The 27,350-nt window shown below is 42.4% G+C and overlaps 1 protein-coding gene across 1 annotated transcript; it reads left to right on the forward strand.

The window, feature by feature from the left end:
• rasgrf1 (Ras protein specific guanine nucleotide releasing factor 1) lies at positions 1 to 26,890 on the forward strand. Its single transcript, XM_075469837.1, has 27 exons — positions 1 to 694; positions 5,122 to 5,228; positions 5,495 to 5,642; positions 7,036 to 7,128; positions 7,211 to 7,464; positions 7,878 to 7,957; positions 8,045 to 8,238; positions 12,654 to 12,763; positions 12,928 to 13,046; positions 13,509 to 13,669; positions 13,992 to 14,055; positions 14,560 to 14,702; positions 14,837 to 14,919; positions 15,008 to 15,256; positions 17,465 to 17,835; positions 17,942 to 18,061; positions 18,917 to 19,087; positions 19,238 to 19,344; positions 19,658 to 19,770; positions 20,552 to 20,612; positions 21,846 to 21,949; positions 22,033 to 22,117; positions 22,217 to 22,414; positions 22,510 to 22,589; positions 22,687 to 22,804; positions 22,945 to 23,013; positions 24,379 to 26,890. The coding sequence occupies exons 1-27, from the start codon at positions 419 to 421 to the stop codon at positions 24,469 to 24,471; spliced, it is 3,771 nt and encodes a 1,256-aa protein (XP_075325952.1). The 5' UTR covers positions 1 to 418; the 3' UTR covers positions 24,472 to 26,890.
• Positions 26,891 to 27,350: the final 460 nt, after the last annotated feature.

Consider the following 27,350-nt stretch of genomic DNA (forward strand, 5'->3'; position numbering starts at 1 on the left):
GCTTTCCCATGCATGCGTCACGTGACTTCACCAAACACTGCCTAGCTCAGCACCGAGCCTACTGGTTTCTGGAGATTTCATGTGAGAAACGGACCTCGAACCCCCTTTCCTCTCATCTTGCGTCTGTGACTCTTTTTCTTTTTTTCGGTCCCCTACTCTTTTTTTCTCCCCCTGACAATCGGATAATGAGGACCTTCAAATCGCTGGGAGTATGACAAAACATTTTAGGATGCTGGACTTGTGTTCCTCGTTTTGTTCCTCTCTTTTTACTTAAATGCCAACGCGGTGAATGCGTCGGACAGAGTGGACGAGTCTGCTGCTAGAGGTCCGCAATCGGAAAGTCAACATCGTGTCCTTCTTTATTTGACTTCAGAAGGATGTAACGACCGTCTTGTGCGGCTGAAGTGTCCCCATCAAAATGCAGAAGGGAATACGACTTAATGATGGGCATGTCACCTACCTGGGGCTTTTGGCAAAGAAAGATGGTACGAGACGAGGGTGCTTGAGCAAAAAGAGCTCAGACAACACAAAATGGCACACAAAGTGGTTTGCTCTGTTGCAGAATATGCTCTTTTATTTTGAGAACGAGTCCAGCTCTCGACCCTCGGGATTATACCTGTTGGAGGGATGCATATGCGACAGGGCGCCTTCACCAAAGCCCTCGCAGTCAGCCAGGGAGTGTTTGGAAAAGCAGGTAGGGAGAGTGTGCGCTCACACACATGTACACACACATACACGACTCCGCTCCTTGTCTGCTTTATTCTTTTCTCAGTCTTTCTGCTGAAATACTGATGAGGATGATGACGTGCAACACTAAGAGTACAAGCAGCCCCTGAGCCTCTGAACTCTTATTTCCAACAAGGTGCTGTTCTTTAAATCTGCATGAATTATCCTCATAACCCATCGCGTGATGACCTCAAATCAAGTGTAGCAGAAAAGCACAAGGTTTCAGATTGCTATATTGCATGTTATGTAATCCATGTGTTTAATGACGGGGTAACAATATTAACACTTAATGATATAACCACAGCCCTGGTTAGGAGCTATGCAGTGTCGTTTATATTGCACCAAACATGTTTTTTCTTTTTTTCTTCCTTTTTCTCCCCTCCTTTAACTGGTAGGGTAGTTTTAAGTGGTGCGTGAAAGAAAAATGCATTTCTGGGCATGTCAAAGTGATGTAACCTGGTTGGACATATATTTTGCTTTTGACTTCCAGTCATCATATTTTTTTTTACGTTTTAGGGCGGAGAGAGTTAGATCCTACATAATGTCCCCACCAATAAATCATGCAAAAAAAAAAAAAAAAAAAAAAAAAGTTGTCTCTTCCAGGTTTCCATCTTGTGGTGAAATCATAGAATTACAGTTGAGCCTCAGGGAAACAGCAGGGGGGCAGTGATCGGTCAGCTCTAATCTAGATGACCTGAATCGAATGATTCAGTCTGGAGTGTTACGCTGGAGGTTACACTTGCATTATTGCCAGCATGTTAACTACTCTCAGAGGTCTGTCAGTGATGTCCCTACCAAATGCACTTACAGTGTTATAAGCTATAAATAGTACAATTAGTCAATTCAAGTTGTAAATCTCTGTAAATTGCTGTAAATAAAGCATTGCCCTCATCTTGCTTGACTTCTACTGGCGCATTGTTCAATGAGAAACACCTTCTTTTTTTTAGATAAGAAGGGCTAACAGGCTTGTTAACACTGTTGTTGTGACAACAGAGTCACGGAACATAATGCTCCACTGAGAGCCTTCCTCTGCTCTGTGCCTGACTCTGTAGGTAGGGCTGCAATCCAAACTGAGGCCAGGTTCTTCCTGTGAACAGCTGCCCTTGTGCTGACAAAGCAGAATGCAACACGGTGGCTAATGTTGTGATCTCATAGTTGCTTTTAAATACCCCCCCCTCTCTCTCCAAAATCTCCCTGAAAGCTTTTTTTCGTTTGTTTTTGCCAGCATTGCTGTTTCCTCAACAATGAGTTGTTATAAAAGTGCAAACCTGCTGAAAAGACTGATACACAGCTTTACAATCTTGGATATTCTACACTCTTTGTACTGTGAATCAAGTTTGCGGAATTAAAGCAATGAGAGATGCACACATAACACGTAGCTGATATGAAATGCTGCTGACGATTTCTCTCACCATGTATACAGATTTTTTTTAAAAAAGCACAAATAAGAATCAGAAAAAAACTCCCCTCCCTCTCATGTTCCTGTCCCTATTTATGGTTTTGTGGCAAATATTTGCAAGCCACTGTAATCCCTACAATATATTCATCCTAAAAGAGTGAAATGATAATGCTTGAGTCTAAGGTTTCTATGGCAACCCTTATTTGCATCCTAAAGAATGATGCAGTTGGGAGAGGTGAAACAACAGAGAGGAGAGAGGCAGCGCGTTGCATCTCTTGTATTAATGTGAGTGCTATTCAAGCTAAATTTGTTCCTTGTGGTACTGTGGAAGGGTCAGAGTCCAATTATAGAAAACTGAGCTGGCTCTCATCGGGATAACAGCAGCACTTCAACCGGTTACAAAAGAAGTTGTCCACAAGCTGCGCTATGAATCAAAAGATCTGAGTAATATGTGCCAGTAAAATAGGACTCTCTAGGGAAAATTATGTTGTTAAGGGGAGGACTCACATTAAAATGAGAATAGATGCACATAGAATAATTACTTACTTTTCAGTCCCCATGGGGTATAGAGCTACATAGATCTCTTATATACTTCAGAAATATATAATTGCAGCAATAAAACAGAGCTGTTTATCTGTCAGTAGCAATTATACAACGTATCTGAGTTATTCTACTCATGGAACAATGGATCCAAACATACCTGATTAATCATTCACTACTCACTTACATTCACTGCACAGGAAGACTCACAAAACAAGCTCTGTTATGTTTTGTTTTTTTGGCTGCAAAATAGGGCGAACAATCCATATGCATCAATATGGCCTGATTTATTATAGCTGTATCTATATTAGGAATGATTCTTAAAGATGCATGACTCAGCCCTAAACAGAAAACAGACAGTGTGCTTAATGTTGCCTCACACCAGACATTCACTGTGCTCGTAGTGAAATCATGAGGGAAAACTTCAACAACATGCATGCCTCTATGCCAGAAATATATTTTCTTTGACGATAAGATGAATACCTAATGAATGTGAAGATGCAGGAGCAGTAAGCCATGAATAATGATCAGTTGCAGGTTGGTAGGTGACTGTTGAACATCTTTTTATATCTCCATTGAGTTTCTCTCACAAATGTAGTTGCTACTGTTAAGATGAATATTTTACAAAGTGAATAAAACCAGCCCAGTTCCACCTGACCACCTGTGACACATACATTGTCCACTTGTCCAAAATGTAGTGGCATCGCAGCTAATGGTTGAAACTTGTGATTTGGTAAAGTGCTAATAGGCTGTTCCTGTGTGGTAGTGTTCACGTGACATGATGGCAGTCACAAATGTTTAAGTGATATGTGTAACTGTTAAACCATACATTTTGCAACATGTAGACTTAACTATGCACATTAATTCTAACCTTAATCATGTCAACATAAAACCTGGACTATTCACAGGTGAGAGCACAGTAGAAAAGAAGGAGATGGCTGTTGAAAGTATTGTGTAGGACAGGTTTGCGTTTGGATGGAAAGTTGGACAGTGAATGACTTCAGGTATGAACAGTTTTTGGAGACGTAAAACTCTAAACTTCTGCTGTATCTGTGAAGGTGTTAACTAATGCCAAAATACAACGTTGTTGCCAAATGTTTCAATGGAACTTCCCACCATTTGAATGGACAACAATTTCCAACCTTTTTGGCATCTCATATCTTGCAAAAAGTAGTGTGTAGTAACCATCATGTATGAAGTTTCTATGAGTTATTAACAGCACAACCATATAATCCTCTCATATAGTTTCATGTCAATAAATGTCCAAATGATCCAATATCTGATCAAAAGTAAAATATTAAAGAAAAAGTCCTAAAACAGACAACATGTCTGTATATCCAAATGTTTTCCTCCTTTGTTGCCCATTAATCTTCATTTAATCTTCAGATTTATCTAGTGCCACAATAAACACAATCATTTTGTACCTATGAAGGCAAGCTTCTCCTTCAGCTGCCCCACAGTAACATGTTGTTTATACATTGACACTTCAGAAGTGACAATCTAATGATGTTGAGTATAATAACACATCAATGAGAAGGACCAAAACGGGCTTAAGTAAGCTTAATACTTTGAATACATTTGCTACTATGCACTTATCGCCTATGTACTTTTATGTGAGTAGAATTTCATGAATTTGACTGTTTGTACAGTACAGCAGTGTATTTTTGCATTGCTGTACTGTTAATTGCTGTCTCATTTCATCACTTTATAGTGAGTCACTTTTCTTCAGCTTTGATGTGGTGCCATGTTTCCGTATATATTCTAGATTTTTCATTTTCAGTTGCTGTTTAATTTAATTTCAGGTGTTGTTCAGGTTTCGTACAGGCAGCAAACATATTTGGTAAGGCGTTGATAAATATATAACACAATTATGTTTTTACAGTATCTTCTGTATTGCTAACATGTCATAATTGCATTACATGATTTCAAAGTGATAATGAGGATCCCTTCACTCAGAAGAGATTTTGAGAGTGTGCGTTGAGTTTTGGTTCCAGATTTCTCCAGTCACTATTAGTTGAGTAGACACAGAAAGAATCCAAAAACAGCTGTGAACAACTCTTCACATTGACCAGAGTTGCTAGGAAACAGGTATTGCACAGTTTTTGGCTCCAGTTTCCATGTCTTATAGCATTTCCTCCTGGGAGCTGGAGACATCCCAGGATCTGAGCTGGGGGAGGCCTGCCTCACTCTGCTCCATCAACTGCACTGGTGGGCGAGGACGATGTGGCTTCCCCAGGCTCTCTACGGTTTTAAATCACCCGCTTGATGTCTGCAGCAGAGAGGCAGTGGAACAAACACACAAGAAGCCTCAGTCAAGCTGCTCTAATGCTGATCCATCTAGAATCTATGAAATAATGAAAGCTACACCCTGTGTTGAACGTATAACATGTCAGATTATTGATAGTCCTGTTGTTTATAGCTGGAACTCATCACCCTTTCCCTCCTGTTTGTTTCAGTACTATTTCACTGTCAGCTTCACCCACGAAAACCAAAAGGCACTTGAGTTGCGCACAGAAGACGTAAAAGACTCCGATGAATGGGTGGCGGCTATATCACACGCCAGGTAAAGGCACATCAGTGTTATGTGCAAAGGTGGCAATTAGACACTGAATTGGTTGGTAGAGGGTAAGAAATCTTTGACTCGTGTGCTCAGACTGTCAACGGTGTTGCCATGGTTTCAAAAGTGGGGTTGAAATATGATGAATAACACAGCTGATTGCTTTAATGCGAGATGAAACTACATGCACCATTATCAAATGTTTTACTCAAGCTACATTATACAACAATGTGTGTTTTGTGTGTATGTGTGTGCACTTTTGTTTGTTACAGTTACAGAAACTTGGCTACCGAGCATGAGACTCTCATGCAGAAGTATCTTCATCTGCTTCAGATTGTGGAGACTGAGAAAACAGTTGCTAAGCAACTTCGACAACAGATAGAGGACGGGGAAATAGAGATCGAAAGGCTGAAGTCAGAGGTAATGTTCACTGTGATGTTTTATGCTCTACAAAGGGAGTTTAAGCAAATAATTTTTTTTATATTCGTGAACTCGTTGCAGATCAACACAATGTGACACAAAAGCAGAATGAGACAAACCCAGTCAAACCTTTGACAAAAAGTTTACTCTCAATTCAAACATACATGTTTCTCCTCTGGCTTGGAGAATTATTGAAGCATTTAGACTGTTTTGGTGTGAGTCTCTAAGTTCCGGAGATGTCTGCCTTCTAGCATCTGTAACAAGACTGGATTTCGCTTGTTTTGCTGAAAGTGCAAAACAAAAATTAAAAATAAATAAATAATCAAAAACTTAGTCGCAATGTCTCTAGCTAGAACTGTCAGGAACATCTACAAAGTTTGTTGTGACTAATTTCACATAGAAAAAATGTTCTTTCAACTGTGTTAAAATGGCTGACCATCTCACTGCTCTGAGTGAAGCACTTATGATGCGATGCTTGTGTTTGTGGGAATGGATGTACACAATACAAAGGATGGTGTAGCCTGTGCTTCTTCTGATGAAAACTGAATAATGAAACAGAAAGCAATCAAAATCACGTTCAAAACTCCTGTTTTATTTTCAGTAATCCAACTCCACCAGGAAAAATAACACATTTACTTGGACTTGATAAAAAGTCACATCTTAACATTCAATGGGCAATATATCGCTATTTTATATTGTTGATAGGGGAACTGTATAAATATGAATGTGAGAAGTGCAAATGGGAGAAAAGCTTGTGAAACTCTGTACACATCCAGTAGATCTGAATACACATTATTTTGCCTGAATGGCATCCTTTGATAGCGGTCCTTTTGCTACGATGTGCTGTTAAAATGCATGCTTTGCTCTGTTCGCACACCTATCCAAAGTTTAAAGGATTTTCCATTCACAGTATAACCAAATGTGATGCAGCCACACACACACCATCAGTCAAACCGACAGTAAAAAACCTCAACCTGCCTGCACCACAGATAAAAATAGGAAAAGCAGGGATTATTGTAGATTATTGCTGTGTTTGTCTCATATGTGGAAACTATGGGTGAGAGGACAGAAATCGAAGCCCAGTTGTGTTCTGGCCAGCCGCTTTCCTCTTTGCATGTTCTCTTGAAAACAATGGCTCCAGTATGCCTATGTTCCCAGCCTTATTCCTCAGATCAAATAGAATATTCAATTAAATGTGCAAATATGATGCTTGAAATAAAATTATGTTCTGAATATGCATGAACTGTGCTTTATATTGCATCTCCTTCATGAAGTACAGTGACAATTAACACCCTGAGTGGCTTCAAAGCAAAAAAGTAGCCACAGTAAGTGAGAGGAAAAGAAGTGTGTAAGTGGGAATGATTGGTCTTTCTTGCGGTTTCTTCCTTGACAGATCGCTGGGCTGCTCAAAGATAATGAGAAGATCCATGCCAGCCCCGCAGCTACCCCTACCGATGATGACTCAGAAATCAAGAAGATCAAAAAGGTAAAGCGTGTAGTCTCAACTTGTTGCTTTTTTTTCATATATTGTATGCTTAGACGTTGACAGACTTCGTGTCCTGCTCCAGGTTCAGAGCTTTTTACGAGGCTGGATTTGCAGGAGGAAGTGGAAGACCATCATCCAGGATTACATCCGCTCGCCTCATGCAGAGAGCATGAGGAAGAGGAACCAGGTGGTGTTCAGTATGTTGGATTCAGAGGCAGAGTACGTCCAGCAGCTTCATATCCTGGTGAACAATTTCCTGAGGCCACTACGTATGGCCGCCAGCTCTAAGAAGCCTCCCATCACCCATGATGATGTCAGCAGCATATTCCTCAACAGGTTGGCTCTTTTATCCCACAAGGGCAACTGGACTTCTTTTTCTTGATTCTTGAAAAAGTTTCTTCTCTCATCTGAAAGGCTTGATTCAGATGCCTCCCACAGGCAAAACTGAAGAAGCCTTTTGCACGAGAGCTGAAAGTCCAGTTGCCCCTATTCAGGCTCTTAGGACTGTCTTCATTTTTGCTATAATCAGTCACATTGGCATTACAGTAAAGATAGCAGTCTGCATGTACTCTTCTTTGCCCATTCAAAATCATCCACTTGAAAAATATTATTGGAGCTACAAAGAAATAAAAACATTTCTGAAGGCTAAACTTTATTCAGTCTCAGCAGAATTGTGAAGCTCTTTTATTTTTTTTTGTCTGGGGTTACAGGGTTTAAATCTTTATGAATCTTTTTTTTTTGTATTTCAGTGAAACCATTATGTTCCTACATCAGATATTTTACCAAGGTCTGAAAGCCAGAATAGCAAGTTGGCCTACATTAGTGCTGGGTAAGTATCCTCTTTTCTCCTATCTTTGCTCCAGTATCGTAATTACTCCACACACTCACCACTGCTTTGTGTTCTCTCGGTGTACAGCCGACCTCTTCGACATCTTGCTGCCCATGCTGAACATCTACCAAGAGTTTGTGAGGAACCACCAGTATAGCCTACAGATCCTGGCTCACTGCAAACAGAATCGGGACTTTGACAAGCTGCTGAAGCAGTATGAGGCCAAGCCTGACTGTGAGGAAAGGACTCTGGAGACCTTCCTCACCTACCCCATGTTCCAGGTTAGCTCATTTGTCTCACTAACACACCAGAAACAAAGGCGAACCCATTTGTTTGCTGCAGAGATGCAGCCTGGAGCAGCATTTTGTAATGTATTCTTATGCTCTGGAAACCTAAAACAATTTAAAGGCTTCCCTTTGGATGTATATTTTACCGACCTAATCCGAGATGCCATTTTACTCTCTAGATATTCAAAGGTGAAAATCTTTAAAAGGCCTTCACTGCTTTCATTCAAATAAAAACAAAAAGCTCATCACTGACAGTAAAAACTTAGAAGATTAATCAAACTATCCCCCAAAAATGTCTGAAACCGATACTTCCAGTTCTATAACATAGCATCATTGATCAGCAGCTTTAGCTGGCATTTGCCTGCTTTTCTTCAGAATGTCCTTGCTCTGTTTTTCATATGTTCCATCCATCCATCCATTATCTTCCGCTGGTCCGGGGATCGGGTCGCGGGGGCAGCAGCTTGAGCAAAGAGACCCAGACGTCCCTGTCCCCGGCCACTTCCTCCAGCTCTTCTGGGGGGACCCCGAGGCGTTCCCAGGCCAGCCGAGAAACATAGTCTTTCCAACGTGTCCTGGGTCTTCCCCGTGGCCTTCCCAGTGGGACGGGGCCCGGAACACCTCACCAGGGAGGCGTCCAGGAGGCATTCTCACCAGATGCCCGAGCCACCTCATCTGACTCCTCTCGATGCGGAGGAGCAGCGGTTCTACTCTGAGCCCCTCCCGGATGACCAAGCTTCTCACCCTATCTCTAAGGGAGAGCCCAGACACTCTGCGGAGGAAACTCATTACGGCCGCTTGTATTCGCGATCTCGTTCTTTCGGTCACTACCCACAGCTCGTGACCATAGGTGAGGGTAGGAACATAGATTGACCGGTAAATCGAGAGCTTCGCCTTCTGGCTCAGCTCTTTCTTCACCACGACAGGCCGGTGCAGAGCCCGCATCACTGCAGACGCCGCACCGATCCGTCTGTCAATATCCTGCTCCATTCGTCCCTCACTCGTGAACAAGACTCCGAGATACTTGAACTCCTCCACATGGGGAAGGATCTAATACCCGACCCGGAGAGAGCATTCCACCCTTTTCCAGCCGAAGACCATGGTCTCAGATTTGGAGGTGCTGATTCTCATCCCAGCCGCTTCACACTCGGCTGCAAACCGCTCCAGTGAGAGCTGAAGGTCACGGCCCGACGACGCCAACAGAACCACATCGTCCGCAAAAAGCAGAGACCCGATTCTGAGCTCGCCAAACCAGACCCCCTCAACGCCCTTGCTGCGCCTAGAAATTCTGTCCATAAAAATTATGAACAGAATCGGTGACAAAGGGCAACCCTGACGGAGTCCAACCCTCACTGGAAACATGTCCGACTTACTGCCGGCAATGCGGACCAAACTCTGACACCGGTCATACAGACACCGAACAGCCCATATCAACGAGTCCGGCACTCCATACTCCCGGAGCATCCCCCACAAGAGTCCCCGAGGGACACGGTCGAACGCCTTCTCCAAGTCCACAAAACACATGTTGGGCGAACTCCCATGCTCCCTCCAGGATCCTGCGGAGGGTATTGAGCTGGTCCACTGTTCCACGGCCAGGACGAAAACCACACTGCACCTCCTGAATCCGAGATTCGACTATCCGGCGGATCCTCCTCTCCAGTACCCCCGAAAAGACCTTACCAGGGAGGCTAAGGAGTGTGATCCCCCTATAGTTGGAACACACCCTCCGGTCCCCCTTTTTAAAGAGGGGGACCACCACCCGATCTGCCAGTCCAGAGGCACTGCCCCGATGTCCACGCAATGCTGCAGAGGCGTGTCAACCAAGACAACCCCACAACATCCAGAGCCTTGAGGAACTCAGGACGGACCTCATCCACCCCTGGGGCCTTGCCACTGAGGAGTTTTTTGACCACCTCGGCCAGAAATGGGAGGCCCCACGTCAGAGCTCCCCAACTCTGCTTCCTCATCGGAAGGCGTGTTGGTAGGATTGAGGAGGCCCTCGAAGTATTCCCCCCACCGACTCACGACGTCCCTAGTTGAAGTCAGCAGAGCCCCGCCCTCACCATACACGGTGTTGACGGTGCACCGCTTTCCCCCCCTGAGCCGCCGGATGGTGGACCAGAATCTCCTCGAGGCCGTCCGGAAGTCGTTCTCCATGGCCTCACCGAACTCCTCCCAAGCCCGAGTTTTTGCCTCAGCAACCGCCGAGGCTGCGTTCCGCTTGGCCCGTCGGTACCCATCAGCTGCTTCCAGAGTCCCACTGGCCAAAAAGGCCCGATAGGACTCCTTCTTCAGCTTGACAGCTTCCCTCACCACTGGGGTCCACCAGCAGGTTCGGGGATTGCCGCCACGACAGGCACCGACCACCTTACGGCCACAGCTCCGGTCGGCCGCCTCAACAATGGAGGCACGGAACATGGCCCATTCGGACTCAATGTCCCCCACCTCCCCCGGGACATGGTTGAAGCTCTGCTGGAGGTGGGAGTTGAAACTCTTTCTGACAGGGGATTCCGCCAGACGTTCCCAGCAGACCCTCACAATACGTTTGGGCCTGCCAGGTCTGACCAGCTTCCTCCTCCCACCAGCGGAGCTAACTCAACACCAGGTGGTGATCAGTTGACAGCTCCGCCCCTCCCTTCACCCGAGTGTCCAGGACATACGGACGCAAGTCCGACGATACAACCACAAAGTCGATCATCGAGCTGCGGCCTAGGGTGTCCTGGTGCCAAGTGCACATATGGACACCCTTATGCCTGAACATGGTGTTCGTTATGGACAGTCCGTGACGAGCACAGAAGTCCAACAACAAAACACCACTCTGATTCAGATCGGGGGGGCCGTTCCTCCCAATCACGCCCCTCCAGGTCTCACTGTCATTGCCCACGTGAGCATTGAAGTCCCCCAGCAGGACGAGGGAGTCTCCCGGAGGAGCACTCTCTAGTGCCTCCTCCAGGGACTCCAAAAAGGGTGGGTACTCTGAACTGCCGTTCGGTGCATAAACACAAACAACAGTCAGGACCCGTCCCCCCACCCTAAAGGCTCGTGTATACTTCGCAGCAGTGTGTCGCAGTGAGCTTGTCGCAGACACGACGCAGTTATTTTTGATTTATGCCTTGAAGCGCTGTCTGCGCTATGTTAATCCCATGCCACAACGCAAGAGGGACAATCACGAACAAGCTAGGATTGTGGGTGTTGCGGTTACGGAGGTAATTCAACAACAATGGCGACTGGACAAATACGCACTTTGATTGAGATGCAGCTGATCGATCTAGAAATAGAAGAAATATTGCTACTACTGGAGCTGGCAGAGAGGCGAAAGAATCGTCACGGTTAGCACGGTTAGCGTCAGCCGGTTAGCAAACCGGAAATACGCATAGTGTAGAGCGGATGTAGAGTTGGCCAATCAGAGGCCTCCTTTCTCTCCTCCCTGCGGCGATGTCTGCGGCACTGTCTGCGGTGAGTTACAATTTTGAGGAGGTGCACCAGAGTGTCTGCGTAGTGTCTGCGTAGTGTCTGCGTAGTGTCTGCGTAGTGTCTGCGTAGTGTCTGCGTTAACTGCGACACAAACGCAGACGACCTGGTTTCCGAGTATAAATCAGGCTTTAGGCGGAGGGAGGCTACCCTCTCGTCTACCGGGGTGAAACCCAATGTACAGGCGCACAGCCGGGGGGCAATAAGTATGCCCACACCTGCTCTACGCCTCTCACCGCGGGCAACTCCAGAGTGGAAGAGAGTCCAACCCCTCTCAAGGAGGCTGGTTCCGGAGCCCAAGCCATGCGTCGAGGTGAGTCCGACTATATCTAGCCGGAACCGCTCAGCCTCGCGCACCAGCTCAGGCTCCTTCCCCAGCAGAGAGGTGACGTTCCACGTCCCAAGAGCCAGCTTCAGTAGCCGAGGATCAGACCGCCAAGGTCCCTGCCTTCGGCTGCCGCCCAGCTCACACTGCACCCGACCCCCATGGCCCCTCCCATGGGTGGTGAGCCTGTCAGAAGGGGGACCCGTGTCGTTTCTTCGGGCTGTGCCCGACCGAGCCCCACGGGCACAGACCCGGCCACCAGGCGCTCGCCGGCGGGCCTCACCCCTGGGCCTGGCTCCAGGGGGAGGCCCCAGTGACCCACGTCCGGGCAAGGGAACACGGTGTCCAAAAGTATTATTCATCATAGGGGTTTTATGAGCTGTTCTTTGTCTGGTCCCTCATCTAGGATCTGTTTGCCATGGGTGACCCTACCAGGGCCTTAATGTTAAAAAAGGGTTTTTTTCACGATAGTCTGCTCTGTTAGGGCTCTGCTGTGTTGATGATACATTTTCCAGATGAATTTAATTTGGTTATATTTCTTATTATGCGTTTGTTGTTGTGTACATTTGTTATTGCAGGTATAACTCCCCTGTTGCTTTTTGTTCTGTCTTGCCAGATTCCCCGCTACATCCTTACTCTCCACGAGCTTCTGGCCCACACACCCCATGAACATGTAGAGAGAAACAGCCTGGACTATGCCAAATCTAAGCTGGAGGAGCTTTCCAGGTATTCGTCACAACCACAACATGCACTGTGTCTCAAAAAAGCAGAAGTGGGAGACACGGAGAAGCCTTGTTGTTAACAAAACTCAAAATGTGCTTGCTTTTGAAGTTGAAGATTTGTTGTGTTCAATATATAAGATGAGAATGATGAAGTGTTGTCTTTTGTAGAATAATGCACGATGAGGTGAGTGAAACCGAGAACATCAGGAAGAACTTGGCAATAGAGCGCATGATCATAGAGGGCTGCGAAGTCCTCCTTGACACCAGCCAGACGTTTGTACGACAAGGTAATTTCCGCCTCTGAGTGTTGAACTTTGTATCACAACAGACAGATCTCCTGTCCCTCCACATCACATGCCTGACAGCCTGATCTCGCATGTTGTAAGGTGGGTGGGTGGGTGGGGGATGGAGTTTTGACACCCTCTGGGGAACAGTAAACACTCCTCACAAGGAGAGTCTTTGATTTCCAAATGTAATTGGACTGTTCTGAGGCGATCTGATGATGAATCTGGAATTGTAAATGTCAGATGTCCCCTTCAGGCCTTGATGGGTAAACAGGGTAAATAACAACCTTATTTAATCCTTAGTATCTCATGGGACTTTAAACTTGAGACACGTTTATATAATTTATTTGCATATCCCTTGCTCTGTTTTTTCTTGCCTATTGTCTTTGCTTCTCTCCCATCTACTGTATATATCTGTCTATTTTTTCTTCTATATGTACTCCTTCTTTTATTTCCTGCATGCAGGGTCTCTTATCCAGGTGCCAATGAGCGAGAAGGGCAAGATCACCCGTGGGCGACTGGGCTCCCTGTCTCTAAAGAAGGAGGGGGAGAGGCAGTGCTTTCTCTTCTCCAAGCATTTAATCATCTGCACCAGGGGTTCTGGAGGAAAGCTTCATCTCACCAAGGTGAGCCATAGCTGCTGAGCTGGCGATGCAGCTGCACCTCATTTTGAACCTCATTCTTTTTATGGAGACAGTTTTATTGTTACTGGAGTCTTTTATTCTCACAGTGTATTAAAACTGCACTCACAAGTAATTCGGTAGCTTTATCTCTGCAGAGATGCCACTGAGCCTTTTTTACAACCAGACATGTATTTTTATTTCTAAAATTCAATAAGCTAATGAACCTTGTTGTGTAAATGTATGGTAAATCAAGCAAGGATGCATTATGTTAAATCAAATGAGGCTGATGTAAAGAAACTAAATGTAATATACATGCTATTTTCAGAATGGAGTAGTCTCGCTTATAGACTGCACTCTTATGGAGGACCCTGAGGGGACAGATGATGAGTGTGAGTGTTTAATTCATGTTCTGGCTTGCAGCAAGATGATATGCACCATGTATGATGGTTTATGTAATGCTTGAGTACTACAGTGTGTTACAATGTATTATTCTTGAATAATTAAAGGCAGACAGGAGCACCGAAAAAGAGAGACAACACGAAAATGAGAGAACTAAAGGAGTGATCAGTGATAGCATTTTGCAAAGAGAAAGATTACTTTAACAAAATTATCTAAATTTGCTGAATTGTAAAAAAAAAAATTCCTCTGTCTATCCTCTAGTTTCTTGAGTTTTGCCATGGTACTTTAATGTTTTTTAGCTGAAAATAAAAAGATGACACAATAATTGACCAATTGGCTGGTTTTCCACCAAATTGTTCAGTTAAAAACAGCTTTTTTCTTTGTTAAATTCAACTAACTAAACTTCCCTAAAATTAAAATGTTGTTGCAATTACTGTTTATTGGATTAAATCTGTGGAGTAAATTATTATCTGGTCTTTGTGCTCATCTCAAAGCTAAATCAGACAAGAGTGGCCAGGACATGGAGCACCTGGACTTCAAGATTGTTGTGGAGCCAAAGGAAGGTCAGTCATTCATGGTCATCCTGGTGGCATCCTCGAGGCAGGAGAAGTCTGCATGGACCAGTGACATCAGCCAGGCACGTCAAAACATATCACAATCCCCAGCAGTCAGACAAGAAGCTAAGCATGCCGGGTGAAAGCCTTCACATTACAGAACTCACTAACATTTCCTCATGTCTTATCTGTTTACCTCACTGCCTGTGTCTTGCAGTGCATCGACAACATCCGCTGCAATGGCCTGATGATGAACGCCTTTGAAGACAACTCCAAAGTCACAGTGCCGCAGATGATCAAGTAAGCTATATTTGCTTTATTTGCATGTGTGGCCTCTCCTGCTTTTCAAGCCTGTTTTATGATTTTTTTATTTTTTTTTTGCAAACAGGTCAGATTCAAGTCTGTACTGCGATGATGTGGATATCCGCTTCAGTAAGATGATGAACTCCTGCAAAGTGCTTCAGATTCGCTATGCCAGCGTGGAGCGCCTGCTGGAAAGACTGACTGATCTCCGTTTTCTTTCAATTGACTTTCTCAACACCTTCTTGCACTCCTATCGTGTGTTCACCACAGCCGATGTGGTGCTAGACAAACTCATTACTATCTACAAGAAGCCCATCAGTGCCATCCCTGCTCGGTGAGTCATGTTACATTAGGACAGACTAGAAAAGTTGCGAGTTTGTTCACAACTCTTAAAATAAACCAAAAAAAATCATTGGTGAAGTTCCTGGTAGTCCTCAAGCCCTTAGCATTCTGCATAAGGATGAGAGTGATTCATTAAGAGGGTGATATTCTAAGTCTTTTAGTTTCAAATTATACCATAAAATTGTTTATTTCCAATTGTTTATTTCTAATTTCTAGATACTTTTGGTATTTATATATTTTTTAATATAAAAAAAAAATACAAATTATGAAAACATTTCAACAAGTTGACAGGTGCCACATATGGAACAAAAGTCATCAACAACATCATGGAAATGATCAACATCGTAAAACTGATATAAACAATGTTTTTGTCGCTCGTGTCTTACCATAAATATGATGTTAAATTAGAGGATTAACATGAAAAGGGGGAACATGTGTATATGTGGTGTTCAGGTATGTTTGTTATGTGGGTAGTGAGATAGAATCTACTCTGAGGGTTGATCTACTACTGTAGACAACAAAGTATATGCTATATTCTACATGTTTTTTTATGAATTTTTTATGTTGTAGAGTTGTGAAATTATTTTATCAATGGAGAAATTGAGCAGCCTTGCTTTGTTGTCTACAGTAGTAGATCAACCCTAATCTTAATTTGAAGCTCCCAGCTCCCTGAAGTGACGTCGACGCAGCTTTAGCTGCAGAGAAGCTATTAGGCTTGTGTTGATAATAATAAACTCCTGGACTATTTTCAAACTTCCAAATGCATCGTTTGGTGAGTACAGACCATATTTGTACTACTGTAGAAGTTTGGTGTCATGGCATGTGATTTTAGTGTGGTAATTTTGGAGATACGGACCAGGATCCATTAACCCTTGTACGAAGCTATTCGGGATAACTCAGTAACTCAGCTGATGTTCAGCCAATATCGAAAAAACTGCGGGTGGGCTACTTGGCTGGATATCACGGTTCAAATGACCCCAGGTTGAATCTACTCCGGAGTATCACTTTAAAGGATTATGGTGAGGTAATAGCACTTAACTATTTAAATAATGTGAGGTACTGAAATATTTAGTCAGGGTTAAGAACATTTTGTTTAAGCAATAGAAATACACAAAAAGCTTTTTTTTTTGTGCAAATATGTTTAATTTTCCCATGGCAACACTTCCTGCGACTCTTACTTCACTAGCCTGGAAGAACCTGCATGTCCAAAAGTGACACTTTAGGGGTACCCTACGTGTTAGAAAATTACACAGCAGACTCCTGTTCAAGCATCGGTTTGTGATGAGTTGGAAGTGAGAACAGATTTTCTGGCACCACAAACCCAAAATGGCTGCAGCCAAACGACAAACTTAAGGCCTCGTTACAGTTGTCCACAAACCAGCGTGTGATGTTCAGTGGTTACGGTCATTTTTTTTTTCGACAGTGTAAGTTCTAGATGCTGTATTGATATCTTAAATCCATTGAGCTTTTGAGTTTCATATGTGCGTTTGAGGACTGACCACAGAGAATCACCGGCAATGAGGCAATGCTCTATGATGCTTCAGATCACGGAGTGTGCATGGATGTGCGCAAATATGTTTGTTCTTTGTGACTGGGTCCAGACCCTTGTGTTTGGCTGGGAGTGTCTTAACTGTGATCTGTCGCTCTATGGCAACCGTTCTCAGTGCTGCAGGACCCCACCCTCCCCTCCCTTTTCCTTCTCCTTGTCTGCTGAAGATCCATAGTGTGAAATACTGAGTGAGTGTTGCATTGGAGACTAACTCACTGCGCTGCGTGTCTAGAGTGAGGACCCAACTGAGGGGATCAGATCAGGGAGAGCTCACCATGTCTATGCCCTGCAGTATGCTCATCCTGTGGCACTTGTCATGTTACTGTGAGACACCTACACTTGGCTGCTTATGTCAGCAGTGGCCATGCGCACTATCATTTGCTGTGCTATTTATGGGAACCCGTGAGGTCGGCAGGAGGGTGGCAGGGAGTGGGAGAGGTTTACTGAAATGCTGCAGTCTGTATCCTGCTCTAAAACGTCGAGACGTGGTTGCAAAAAGACTTCTGATGGCTGGGTTGACTTGGATGAATTATTTAGGAGGTGTTGTCTGTTCAAAGTACACTTTTCAAGTACCAAAGAACCACAATCCTCTATCCTAACATCAAATGTACACATATATATATATACATGTATATGTATCAATTCCTACAGGTCCCTGGAGTTATTCTTTGCCAGCAGTCAGAACAATAAACTCCTGTATGGAGAGCCTCCCAGCTCCCCCAGGGTCAGCAGAAAGTTCTCCTCCCCACCTCCTCTTGCCATTGCCAAGAACTCATCCCCCAATCGACGCCGAAAGCTCTCTCTCAACATCCCCATCATCACCGGGGGCAAAGCTCTTGACCTGGCTGCCCTCAGCTGCTCCTCAAATGGCTATGCAAGCATGTATTCCTCCATGTCCCCATTCAGCAAGACCACCTTGGACATTAACAAACTCTATGTGTCCAGCCCTGTCACGAGCAAAATCTCTGATGAAGGAGATGATAAGAAGGACAAGGCGGAGGATACCTCAGTGTGTAAACAAGGTAGGTCCACTGCACTCATTCCAAGCAAATACTGCCAAGTTTGCTTTGCTGTAACAATCTCTTTAAGGACCTTAACGCTTACTTCTTTATGTTTGCAACAATACAGATCTTTCTGTACGAGAAGAAAGTGATAATGATCAAAACCAGAGTGATGACGGTGACCCAGAAGCATCTCCCACCAAGTCTCCAACCACACCAAAAAACATCAAATGCAAAAACTCCTCAGGTACATGGTGTCCTCCTGACATAGTAGATAAGCACAGATTCAGAATTTGATATCCACGCTGTCCCCAGAAGCGAACCATAGTTTTGAGTTCTTTAGGTGGTAACTAACTACTAACTCGCTTTTTATGGGGAATTAAAAAAAACACCTCATGTAGCCATAAGTTGCATTGACCGATGTGTTGTTCAACAGAAACACGAACAAAAAAGCATACATAAAATAAAATAACACAACGTAAAATATCTGTTGGTTGATGGTTTCTAAACATGTGGGGAAAGCCAAAGCTTGGCTTCAGTAGGTGTTAGGGAAACTTGTGTCATAGCAACTACATCAAAAGCGTGCTTTCCCTGCCGCCCCCAGTAATGAGGCTGTCTCACTGGTGCCAAGATTATATTTGCCTTCTTAATCTTTGGACAAAATTACACAAAGGATTTAAAAAAGCACAGCCTGCTCAGGAATGTGTATTAACTCAAATTTGTGACGCAGTGTGACAGATTCGTATCGGCTTATGCTCTATCTGTGTTCCAAGGATTCGAACATAGCAGAGTGCAGAGAATCTGTTGATTCCTCTGTTATGCTGATATTTGGCAGCTATATTTAGCTGCAACCATCTTGAATATCAAAGCCTCTTGGAGAGGAAGGTCTGGGGTAAATTGTTGTGCTGGCCTATAGTGCACCCTAGTGGAGGCTTGTGAAAGGAGAAACAACCCATCCTGCAGCTTTTTCTCAGTAATGTGGCCTTTTTTTTTAAGCTTTATTTTCTTTTTTTGTCCAAATTTGAGTGAAAATATGTTACTTGTTATGTCAGTTCAGCTTTAATGGCACAATTGTTTTGTTCTTTTTTGTTCTTCTCTGAAGAGTTCTCTCTGTTTTCCTACAACAATGGCATGGTCATGTCCTCTTGTCGAGAGCTTGACAACAACCGCAGCGCTCTATCTGCTGCTTCCGCCTTTGCAATTGCCACAGCTGGGGCCAACGAGGGCACCCCTACCAAGGAAAAGTATCGACGAATGTCCCTCGCCAGTACAGGTACTCGCCTGTCCACTATTCTATAAAAACTGAAGTTTAGCTTCACCTGTGCGTGATCATAACCAGGCTGCTGAGAACTGCAAAGATTTCTGGATTCTCCAAACAATGCTGGATGTCTTTGTTGCCTCCCATTTTATCGTTTTTCTGCAGGTTTTCCAACAGATCAGAGAAATGGAGACAAAGAGTTTGTGATCAGACGGGCAGCAACCAACAGAGTCCTAAATGTGTTGAGGCACTGGGTGTCCAAACATTCTCCGGTAAACAAACAGCTCAGGACAAGTTCTGATGGACTGTTTTGAACAGCAGTTTCAGATGCACTACTGAATAACAGTGATTTTAACACGGCCTTTGTTTCAATAGTTATTTTTCAGTTATACATATCCTTATACATAACACAGAGATTATTTCTTTGGGGACACTCTGGGACATATTCTATGATTAATAGCTTAATGATTAATAAAGGGGTATCATTAAAATGGAGCATGACTAATATCATGGAAGAGTTGTTTGATTTTGACCAAAATTGTTTTTATTGAACCACTTGCATCTGTGTTATCTGCACCTCTTCAGGACTTTGAGAGTAACAATGAGCTGAAGACAAAGGTCATTGCCTTCCTTGAGGAAGTGATGCATGACCCTGAGCTGTTGACCCAGGAGAGGAAAGCAGCAGCCAACATCATCAGGTAGATCTGTTTGCTATTTTGGTTTTGGGATTAAAGTGCATTACTTTGTCTCATTACTACAAAAGCAATTTCCTGTGGAAACCCATTCAAAATGATGTTGGATGAACACTCGTATTTAAACCAAATGTCACTGAGATCTGCATTGACAAAAATGATAATCGAAGAAGGCATTAAACATTTAAGCTTACATTTCATTGTCTGCTGAGGTAATCAGTCAATGAATGTTCAGTCATTTTTGTCAGTTTATACAGTAACAAAACTAGAGACACAACAACATTCAGAAAATACATGAAAACATGGATGAAAAACATATTTTGTAAAGTGCGTTTCACAAAATTTTGTGTTCAATTCTAAAATAGTGCTTTTTTTGTTCTTGTGGTGTTTGTCGGTTTTATTGATTTGGTTTTTTGTTCTTTGCACTGTCGATGATGTGGTGTACTGGAAGCTTCTCATTTGCAGCAGGCAGTCGATATATTTCTTCAAAATAATGTAAAGCAGCACAATAATTTACTCTTAAAATTTTATATGAAACATCAAGTGCGTTCCGATCATAAGAATCTCTTTGTCTCTTACACTGAAACTGGACAGTTAATTAGACTGGTTTGACAAAATGGTGACGTACTAATGTTATAACTACAGTTTAAATGGTTGAAGAGAGGATGAAAAAGGGTCCTGAAAGTTAAATTGAATACCACTAAGTTTTTAAATACAAATTAATGTTGAAATCCTGCTTGTTTGTGTTTGTTTTTCTGAGCTTTACCTTATTTTTTCTGTCCTTCAGAACTTTAACTCAGGAGGATCATGGGGACAATCAGATCATCTTAGAAGATGTTACACAACTGGTGAGTAAAGTCAGCAGCTGCTTTTTTTCTTTTACAGTATTGGATGAAATGATCGTCAAATTCTTTTTTTTAGGCAATGTGTTTACACGGCTGTTATTCAGGATACACATGTTGGTCTCCTACCTGACCCAGTATGTAGAAATATCTACACCTTTGTTTAAATTTAAATACAACATGTTTTCTCACAAAATTTCACACTAAATATGTTTGAGCATTAAAAACTACTCGGTTAAGATTAGGCTTCATATTCAGACGATTAGAGTGAGGAAAAACACCTAAAGAAGATTGCCCTAAAGAAGACCCTTTAACAAAGACAATCACATCACCTTAAGCATAAAAATAAAAAAGAAAGAAGTAATTCATGTTCCTGTTCACCAATAAAATTATTTCCGGGACAACCACTTGCACCAACACATTTGACTTCAACGACTACACTTAATTAAAGGCGGGGTAGGGGTTCTTTTTCTGGAGCATTTTTTTACATATTGCTTGAAATACTCTTCACACCCCCATTGCAACCAATTAATTAAAAGTTTTGACACAAAAATGAAAAGTTTTAGTGGCCTCTAGAACGTACAATCTAGGAAAAACACTATCCAATCATACTGAACGGACTGTTAACGATGATTGGATTCTGATGCGTCTATCAAACTGCAATCTGCTCCTCCCTCCCCCTCCTTCCCCCTGTGCGTGTACCCTTCTTCGTGAACGAATTACGCGTCTAGAAGCTTGGCAGGAAGCTAAACTAGAGCCAGCTTGGCTAGCACCTAGCATTATTAAACGTATAGTTAGCATATACTAAATACTAAATCCGGTAACGATCGATGCTTGCTGTCAGAACAGCGCTCGTGCACCTTCGTGCTCGTGAACAAGCATTGCGCGTTCATGTACTCTAGAGGCGTGGCTTCGGGGGGAAGTCTGAAGAAAGGGGTTGGGACTTTTGACATGTGTATTTTCAAAGTGCAGCTTCGCTGGACTCAAAATCCAGGATCTCCTACCCTACCTTTAAGACCCGCAAGTGGTTGAATCCCTAGAACTGCCCACCAGCCAGTTAGAAAAGTGAAAACCTGTTAGATAAGAGGTGAAACATCTTGTAAAACCAAGATGAAGTCCCCTTGTCTTCATTTATTAACTTTGCATTACTGTAACCTGGATCAAGTTTCATGATTTGGAGTATTTACCTTTTTTTTCTTAAAACTGCAAATGATTTTTGGGCTGTTTTTCATCTGTTAGGTTGGAGGGGGGAAGGCAGATCCTTTTGAGAGCCACTCTGCGTTGGAAATTGCAGAGCAGCTCACTCTGCTGGACCACCTGGTCTTCAAAGACATCCCCTATGAGTGAGTGCCATCACATCTCAGCTGTACATATCTAAAGAGTTCACTATTTAATCCCTCTGTGTCTTTATTTGATCATTTTACAGGGAATTCTTTGGTCAAGGATGGATGAAGAACGACAAAAATGAGAAGACGCCGTACATCATGAGAACAACAAAGCACTTCAATGATGTGTGTTACAAAAAAAAAGACCCAACTCAATTAATTATATAAATTTTTCTAACATAATCTTTCTAAACTACTACTACTGTTCTATCTTTACTCTGAAAGATAAGCAACCTGATTGCAACAGAGATCCTGCGGTGTGATGACTTGGTCAATCGGGTAGTTGTGATTGAGAAATGGGTGGCTGTGGCTGACATATGCCGCTGTTTGCATAACTACAACGCCGTGCTTGAGATCACCTCCTCTCTCAACCGCAGCTCTGTTTTCCGCCTCAAGAAAACTTGGCTTAAGGTTTCCAAGCAGGTGCCCATCTCTATATACACTGCATTTACTGATTCTACCAGAGGTGCACTGCATTGTCAATAAAAATGTGTTCATTGTTAACTTTTTTGTTTTAGACAAAAGCACTGATTGACAAGCTGCAAAAGCTGGTGTCCTCAGAGGGGAGGTTCAAAAACCTGAGAGAGGCTTTGAAGAAGTGAGTTCAGTTCAGGGACACACTTTTGAACTGGAACAATAAAGGAAAGGCAGTACAAGTGAATGACAGGAGTTTGTCTCGTCTTTCCTCCCTCCAGCTGCGATCCGCCCTGTGTGCCCTACCTGGGGATGTATCTCACTGACCTGGCTTTCATTGAGGAGGGTACGCCAAATTACACAGAAGACAACTTGGTCAACTTCTCAAAGATGAGGATGGTAGGATGCTCAGTTATCTGTAATGTGAGAAACTTAGGATAGAATAGAAGAAATAGAAAAATACTTTATTTTATATGTACCAGTTTGTGTGTTCAAAGTCAGAAGGTAACATTCTGGTTCTCTGTTTTTTTTTTTTTTAGATTTCTCACATTATCAGAGAAATCAGGCAATTTCAACAAACAGCATACAAGATTGACCTGCAACCAAAGGTAAATCCATACTATTGTAAGACCATAGACCAGTGGTTCTGGATTGTGATGCCATAAAATGAGCTATGTAAAGTATAAGTGCTCTGTACGGTGTAAGTGGTCTGATCAGGGATTTTTAAGGACTATAAATATTTAGCTGTTTTATCGGATCAGAGGTAAAAAAAGTATAAAGTTTAAAAATTGTATATATAAAAAAAAAAGAGAGCGAGAAAGAAAAGCTACTCCTGTAGTACTACTGACCACATGCTATCTCCAAAGCAGCAGGGCTGTTTTTGGTATGCAGTCATTAGTACCCACCAGAAGTGATCAGAATGGTGTACCAGCAACATGCAAAAGGGCTGCCAAAGCTCAGTCATGCTTTTGGAGAGCATAAAGTCCGTCGAATGGCAAAATAGAAATAATCAGAAAAATATTATTTTTGCTGGGTTTCTTTGCTTTGCATTTAAGAGGCGACAAAGTTCACATTTGGAAGTTGGAGCGGTTAGTCAGTGGAGCTTCACAGGCTACTGTCAGGATGGACAATAAAGTTCGAGTCCCATGATTAAAAACTTGATGGTTATGGTTAGGAAAACATCACTTCCCATAAAACAAATACTGTAATAATATATAGCCCTAAAATATCATTTTTCCTGGGATACTGACTGCAGGTTAAACACACAAAATGTTCTAGACACATAAAACCAGGTATCCTACTGAAAGACATTACTTTGAAAGTAATGCCCGGTGGCAAATTAAATGAAAATAATAACAATTTGAGTTTATCACACTTTCGTTGGGAGCGAAGGCTTTCTGGTATGGTCTGATCGCACAGAGGAGCTACTGTAGACCAAACTGTTGAAAACCTTTAACGCTTGGTATGATCAAACGGTGTAAGAACAGGCAGTGCAGCTCAGTTTGCTCCTTGTGGAGATGCGTAGCTCTAAAAGCAGTCACGTCCATGTCGTCCCCGATCCACCATCAGGAGCAGCAACACATCAACAATGACCAATACAGCCTCATAAATAACTAAACATAGTTTTGAGCTTTGTTTACAACTGTTTGTTTAACATTGGAAAGTTTTCTCCACATCTTTATTTTTATACCTTGATTACTCCACATTTCTGTTCTATTTGTATTTGCATCTCATAACTTAGGGCACCTTTGAGGGCGTGGTGAAGTTCATATATTGATAGTATCACGAGAAGAAACCTACACAGTACTGGGCAGGTTGTTTTATTGCTGGGGCTGAGCACCATGAATGCATGCTACTGTCAATGATCAGTCAAACATCATTTTTAGTTGTCAGAGATGTCTTGCTTTGAAAATATAGAGTAATAACAAGTCATTGAAATTCTTTAACCTTTCCTTACTTTTGACATGTTTCAGGTAGCCCAGTATCTTCTGGACAATAGCTCTGTGCTGGATGAAGAAAGCATGTATGAGGCCTCACTCAGAATTGAGCCAAAAGTGCCCAACTGATGAGGAGGAGGGTGGTGCTCCACGCTTTATTTTCTCTGTTAATATTACTCATTGGTTAACGGACATGTTAACATTTGTATAGCTGTAAATGTTTAAAATATTTGCTCTTCTGTATAGTAGATGTTTAAGGCTGTTTGATGACACAAAACATTCAGTGTATCTTTTTTGTTTGTCGCCATGATGACACCCGCTTAGGACTTTCTTTTTATTTCTTTGGCGTTATTTAAGAAATAATAATAATAACAATAATAATAATAATAGAGGTCGCTTTAGTTGCATGCAACTGTGTTTTCTTGGTGACCAATGACATTATTTTGCATCATGTAATACTATGTCCAATTTGCACTTTCTGAGCACTCGTGCTGCTGGCCGTTGTTTTCTTGGCTTGCGTTTTATTGATCATCGAAGTTCTCTGCGACCAATGTAGCAATGTATAAATGAGCTGTATAAAATCAGGTAAAAGAGCACAGAGAATAAAAAGTCCAACTGCATTTTTAAGAGCGGCAACACTGATCAATGGAAATGACAGCAAGGTATCCAAAGTATAAGCATCTCTGTGCTTCCCAGACCAAAATATGAGTGATTTGTTTCTTCTCTTCTGCGCTCTACTCTAAAGACAGGGGTTTCCAACCGCTTTGCAAACGTTTTAGCCCAATGGTACCAATCAGGCATGACAGTAGATGAAAGAGCCAAGCGCTGCATCATGTTGTTGTTATTCATAACTGTTCACCTGCTTCACCTCAGCTTTACTGACGTAGACGGTGGTGTCACCTCCCTCCTAAAATCATTAATCAGCTCTTTGTTTTTTGGGCAGTTTTTTTTGTTTTTTTTACACTGAGACATTAACTGACCATTGAGCATCGTCACTGTTTTTCACCCAATCAATGACACTGATGCTGGGCACACAACCCCGCAGGGCTCAGGTTGTATTGAACACTACAGTGGAGGAGGTGGAACTGTCAATCCGAAAAGTCTAAGGTTTGTTTGGGAGGAACAGAGAGTGTGGTACTCAAAACCAGAGCTCAGTTTGCCAATCACTTTGATTTAAAAACAGCGGATATTGACAGGTTTAGACTAAATGTGACGGGCCATGATGGAAAAATGATGGATAGGCAGGACAAACTCAATTGCAAAAAACGTTTTATAATTCAGTAAATGTTGTACAGCCTGGTAACTGTCCTCAAACCAGGGCTTGGGAACCTCTGCTCTAAGATCATTGTTTACATGAAACTAAAATGAACAAAGATCAAAGTGTATTTTCATTCACTGGAAAGCAATTCATTCTCTTTGTTGCCTGTTGACACGAGGTGCCTAAAGCCACCTAAGGCAATTCAATTTAATTGATGGAATCAGCTATGAGCTATGAGTAACAATTTAGAGTGATTAGGAAGGGTTACATGTTAGAAACTGGTATGATTTAACGTGACGAATTCGTCATCTGCATTTTTTTGCAGCGCTTAAAGCACACCTTTACAGTACAGTGAATTTCCCCTTTGCTTAAATTTCTGTTTGTTTGTTTTCTTAACCCATGAAAAAAAGATCACATGCCATTGTAAGTATTGCACCTTCAGGTTCGGGTTCTACTTCTGTAGAGAAAAAGGTTGTTGCTCTTCTGTAATTTAAAGACAATCTGTCCTTCTTGCTGTTCCAGTGATTGTGGAACGTGACTGTATATCATTCTGTTATATGCATTGCTGTTAAAATCTATGATAAAATGTATGTGAATGACCTCTGCCTGCAGCATTCAAACACTATTTTTGTAGTAGTACAAAAGAGAGTAACCTGCTCTTTATATGAAAATGGGAAAGTATTTTGTACTTTGTTGTTAATTCACTTCACTGAGATGTGCTGTACATTTTGTACATGCAACCTGGCATATTTCTCAATGTGGAACAGTGTAATCCTTTCAAAAACAAGTTGTATTTCAAGCTTAACACAAAATGCTACAACAGTGTGGTCTTGAAACCATGACTTAGAAGTAGAACACGACTTCAGAGTGTTTTGCATACTGTAATCCTGTCTATAATCATTTCTGTTAGCAGGAATATAGTAACGTAGTGCTTATTCTGTGAATATTTGTATGTATTTTTACTATGTATGTACAGTACACTTTTAAAAGCTCATGTGGTAGGCATGCAACACCTTCACAGACAGAATAATACTATATACTTATACTGTATACACTTATACATGCACATACTCTTATAAAGGTATTTAAACAAATAAACATTTTGCTGTTAGCAATACCCAGTGGTATGAAAATTATCTTTCAACCCTCATGTCTCCACAGCTTAAGAAATATTCCCAGTTTTGTACAAAAAAAACTGAAAAGAAAGAAAGAAATGAAGATGAAAATAACGACAAGTAAACAAAAATATGTTTCCCGATTACCTCTTGCTAATAAATCCATTTTATCTCAGGGGCATTTTTGTCTCAAGTGTTTTTGTAGATCTATCAGTTGCATAGACATCTCACTCATTTGAGGTGAATAAATAGAATATAGCCTGAACGTATTTGATATCCTAACCAATGCTCTGTCGCAGCACTACATTGGAGCCAACTGTTTAAAATGCATATGTGAAAAATGTTGAAATTTCACAAAAGCACTTGACATTTATTTTTTGCATGATAAAACATGTTATGTTGGAACAAAAACAGTTTGAGCCGTTGTTTGAACTGTCCATCCAACCGTCCACTTTCTAGTATCCCACATAAACCCAGTCAGGGTCACAGTGGGGGCCTAAGCCTTTCTCAGCTGCCATTTGATGAGAGACTGAGAACACCCTGGACAGCCCTTGAACTTACTGTTAAAGTTAAAATGTTGACAATTTCATTGTACAAGGAAAAGCTCTTATTCCCAGGTCGAGAGTTGACACTGC

The sequence above is a fragment of the Odontesthes bonariensis genome, chromosome 7 (genome assembly GCF_027942865.1).
Source record: "Odontesthes bonariensis isolate fOdoBon6 chromosome 7, fOdoBon6.hap1, whole genome shotgun sequence".
NCBI lineage: Eukaryota > Metazoa > Chordata > Actinopteri > Atheriniformes > Atherinopsidae > Odontesthes > Odontesthes bonariensis.